This window comes from Zingiber officinale, chromosome 9A, assembly GCF_018446385.1.
Source record: "Zingiber officinale cultivar Zhangliang chromosome 9A, Zo_v1.1, whole genome shotgun sequence".
NCBI classification, from domain to species: domain Eukaryota; kingdom Viridiplantae; phylum Streptophyta; class Magnoliopsida; order Zingiberales; family Zingiberaceae; genus Zingiber; species Zingiber officinale.
The window spans coordinates 126,959,110-126,962,172 of NC_056002.1; the positions used below are offsets into that span (position 1 = coordinate 126,959,110).

The 3,063-nt window shown below is 47.0% G+C and overlaps 1 protein-coding gene across 1 annotated transcript; it reads right to left on the bottom strand.

Annotated features, from left to right (window-relative positions):
• Nucleotides 1-1,084: 1,084 nt before the first annotated feature.
• Nucleotides 1,085-2,849, bottom strand: LOC122019871 (UDP-glucuronate 4-epimerase 6-like). Its single transcript, XM_042577457.1, has one exon. The coding sequence runs from the start codon at nucleotides 2,748-2,750 to the stop codon at nucleotides 1,359-1,361; it is 1,392 nt and encodes a 463-aa protein (XP_042433391.1). The 5' UTR covers nucleotides 2,751-2,849; the 3' UTR covers nucleotides 1,085-1,358.
• Nucleotides 2,850-3,063: the final 214 nt, after the last annotated feature.

Sequence of the window (3,063 nt, forward strand, 5' to 3'; positions counted from 1 at the left end):
CGAACATAAAATCAAAACGAGAAACGATCAGAGCTAGTTATCCCCCTTCTAACTCACATGGGTCATAATAATAATGTGATCATTTTTAAAATTTAGTTCGTTTAATTCTATATAGTAGTAGTTTTGTTGGAAACTATTATTTGACCTAAACAATTACAAAATAAAATAAAATAAAAGACAGTTCAAGCATTTCAAGAAGCACACGAGAGAGTCCATTTGGGAACTTGACCACTGTAAGTTCGAATAGCTGTTTTGGCCCAACCTACTATAAAAATTTTTGGAACTCAAACAACAAAAGTGAGAGCGTAGAATAATCCGAAAGGCTCTAGTAGAGTTAAAAGACGATTCGTTCATCCTCAGCATCCCCATAAATTCATCCTTAAACTAACATAAAGGAGATAAATCATAGATGACTACTAATCATTAGTATAGCGGCCAATATATGAGAAGGACATTAATTTAGATCCAAAGGAATCTTCTTGAAAAATCATTGGGATAGTTTAGGTGTAATAATTTTTGTCAAAAATACTAATGGTTTCTTAGCATTTAAATAACAGTACTAAGAACATAAAAAAGACTACATTTTAAGGAAACTTGTTTAGTTTAGATCTATGTAAAAACTTTGGTCCAAATTATTGCATGATTCCAAAATAGTCAAAATTAGAAAATAAAGGTATAGAATGGCTCCAAAGGCCTTAAGCAATACAACAACTTAATTTCCGCATGAGTTGATCTATAATCCAAATTGAATGATAATTAAGATTGTTTAATTTATAAAAAAAAAGTTGTGAACTTTTTAAAAAACGTACCTAACTTTTAAATTTATCAAATACACACTCGCCAAACAACGTTCCCATTGTGAAATTGTATTTTAAAAAATAGTATAATTGTGATGCTGCAATTTAAAAATAAGCATCATTTTAATGTTGTATAAATTCTAAAATCTGTACCATTATAATGTTAATTTTTGAAATCGTTTTAAACAAAAATCTAAAAGTTAGATGGAATGTTAAGAATTTACTAATTTTAAGTGCCACTGATAATGAATTGATGCTGTTTTTACGAGGAAAATACAAGGAGAATATGTGAAAAAAATATATAATAGAACTGTACGGATGTACATCCTACAGCAGTATCCAATATCCTTCTCTGGCATCAAAATAAAAAGAAAAAGAAAAAGAAAAAGAAAAACAGAAAAAAAAAAAGAAAAGAAAAGAAAGGAAAGGATGCTCTGTTCTTCGATTTACTTTCTTCCTTGCTTCTCCGGTTGCTTTCCATCGTTATTGTTTCGCACAATTATCAGTTATTAGCTGAAAATTAACTGCCATTTTCTATAACACGATGACCGCATATTCTAATTACGCGGAGGCTGTCAATTCCTCCTCCGTCCTCGCCGTCGCCGTCGCCGCACTGTGCACGCCGTAGTACTTGACGTACCACTGGACGAACTTGCCCAGGCCGGTGGCGAGGTCGGTGGTCGGCCGGTAGCCGAAGTCCCGCTCCGCCAAGCTCACGTTGGCGTGGGTGAAGGGCACGTCGCCGTTCTGCGGCAGCGTCACCACGTTCTTCTTGGCCTTCCTGCCCAACAGATCCTCCAGCAGGCTAACCATCTTCGTCACCGGCACCGGCGAGGTGTTGCCGAGGTTGTAGACCCTCAGCTGCGCGGGGGCTTTCTTCTTGCCGGCGCCGCCTGCCGCTCCGGTGCTCTTCTCGGCGGTGTCGAGCGCACCGAGGCAGCCCCTGACGACGTCGTCGATGTAGGTGAAGTCGCGGAGCACGGCGGCGCCGTCGGGCATGCGGAAGAGCGTGATGGGCTTGCCGGCGAGGATTCTGCGGGTGAAGGAGAAGTAGGCCATATCGGGGCGGCCCCAGGGTCCGTACACGGTGAAAAAACGGAGGCCGGTGATGGAGAGGCCGTAGATGTGGTTGTAGGTGTGGGCGATCGCCTCGCCGGCCTTCTTGGTGGCGGCGTAGAGCGAGGCAGGGCGGTCGGTGCGGTGGAGCTCGGAGAAGGGGGCGTCGGTGTTGAGGCCGTAGACGGAGGACGAAGAGGCCCAGACGACGGCGGGAGGGGGATCGGCGCGCTTGGCGGCTGCCTCGAAGACGGAGACGAGTCCGGCGACGTTGGAGGCGATGTAAGATTGGGGGTTTTGCGCGGCGTAGCGGACGCCGGCCTGCGCGGCGAGATGGAGGACGTGGGAGAAGGGGACGGCGGCGAAGAGCCGCGCGAGAAGGGCGGCGTCGTTAATGTCGGCGTCGAGGACGACGACGCCGCGGGCGGCGAGTAGGGCGACGCGGTCGCGCTTGAGGGTGGGGTCGTAGTAGGCGTTGAAGTTATCGAGGCCGAGGACGCCGTCGCCGCGTTGCTTCAGGGCGAGGGAGCAGTGGAAGCCCACGAACCCGGCGGCGCCAGTGACGAGCACGGAGAATCCTTCAGGGCGGCGGGGGGCGGCCGAGCGGCGGATGTCGCGCTCCCAGGCTGCGCCGGCGTACGACGAGAAGGAAGAGAGGAGGCTGCGGTGAGCGGAGCGGTGGGAGGAGGAGGACTGTGAGGAGTGGAGGAGCAAGGGAGGATAGTGGAGGAGGAAGAGGAAGATGAGGAGGAGGCCGGCGAAGAGTGTGACGCGGAAAAGGAGGCGGGAGGAGGTGGCGAAGACCTTGGCGCTGCTGAACCGCCGGAAGAGGTAGGCGTTGTACCGGTCGGGCTTGGAGCTCTTGCTGGTGTCGGCCGGCGAACCCATCGCGTGCATGTCACTCCACTTCGGATGCCGGCGACGATGATCCTTCGCAGCAAAATTGATCGACTACTTTTGCCCTTTCTCTCTCACTCTTGTGCTTGAGATGCGAGCTGGAGGGGGGAGATGGGGAGGAGGGGAATATAAAGGAAGCAAAAGTTTAAAATATTAAAAAATATAAATATTTTTGAAAGAATTCAAAATTTATTAAAATATCATTTTATTTATATAAAGTGCATTTAAAAAAAATGTTCATTAAAATCAAATTAATTTTTCCACCAATTATTCATTTATTAATGCGAACTTCGTCTATGGGTTAGATGACCAT

What these genes read in the sequence shown, in the direction of transcription:
- LOC122019871 (XM_042577457.1), bottom strand. Translation starts at nt 2,750, where the DNA reads ATGCACGCGATGGGTTCGCCGGCCGACACCAGCAAGAGCTCCAAGCCC.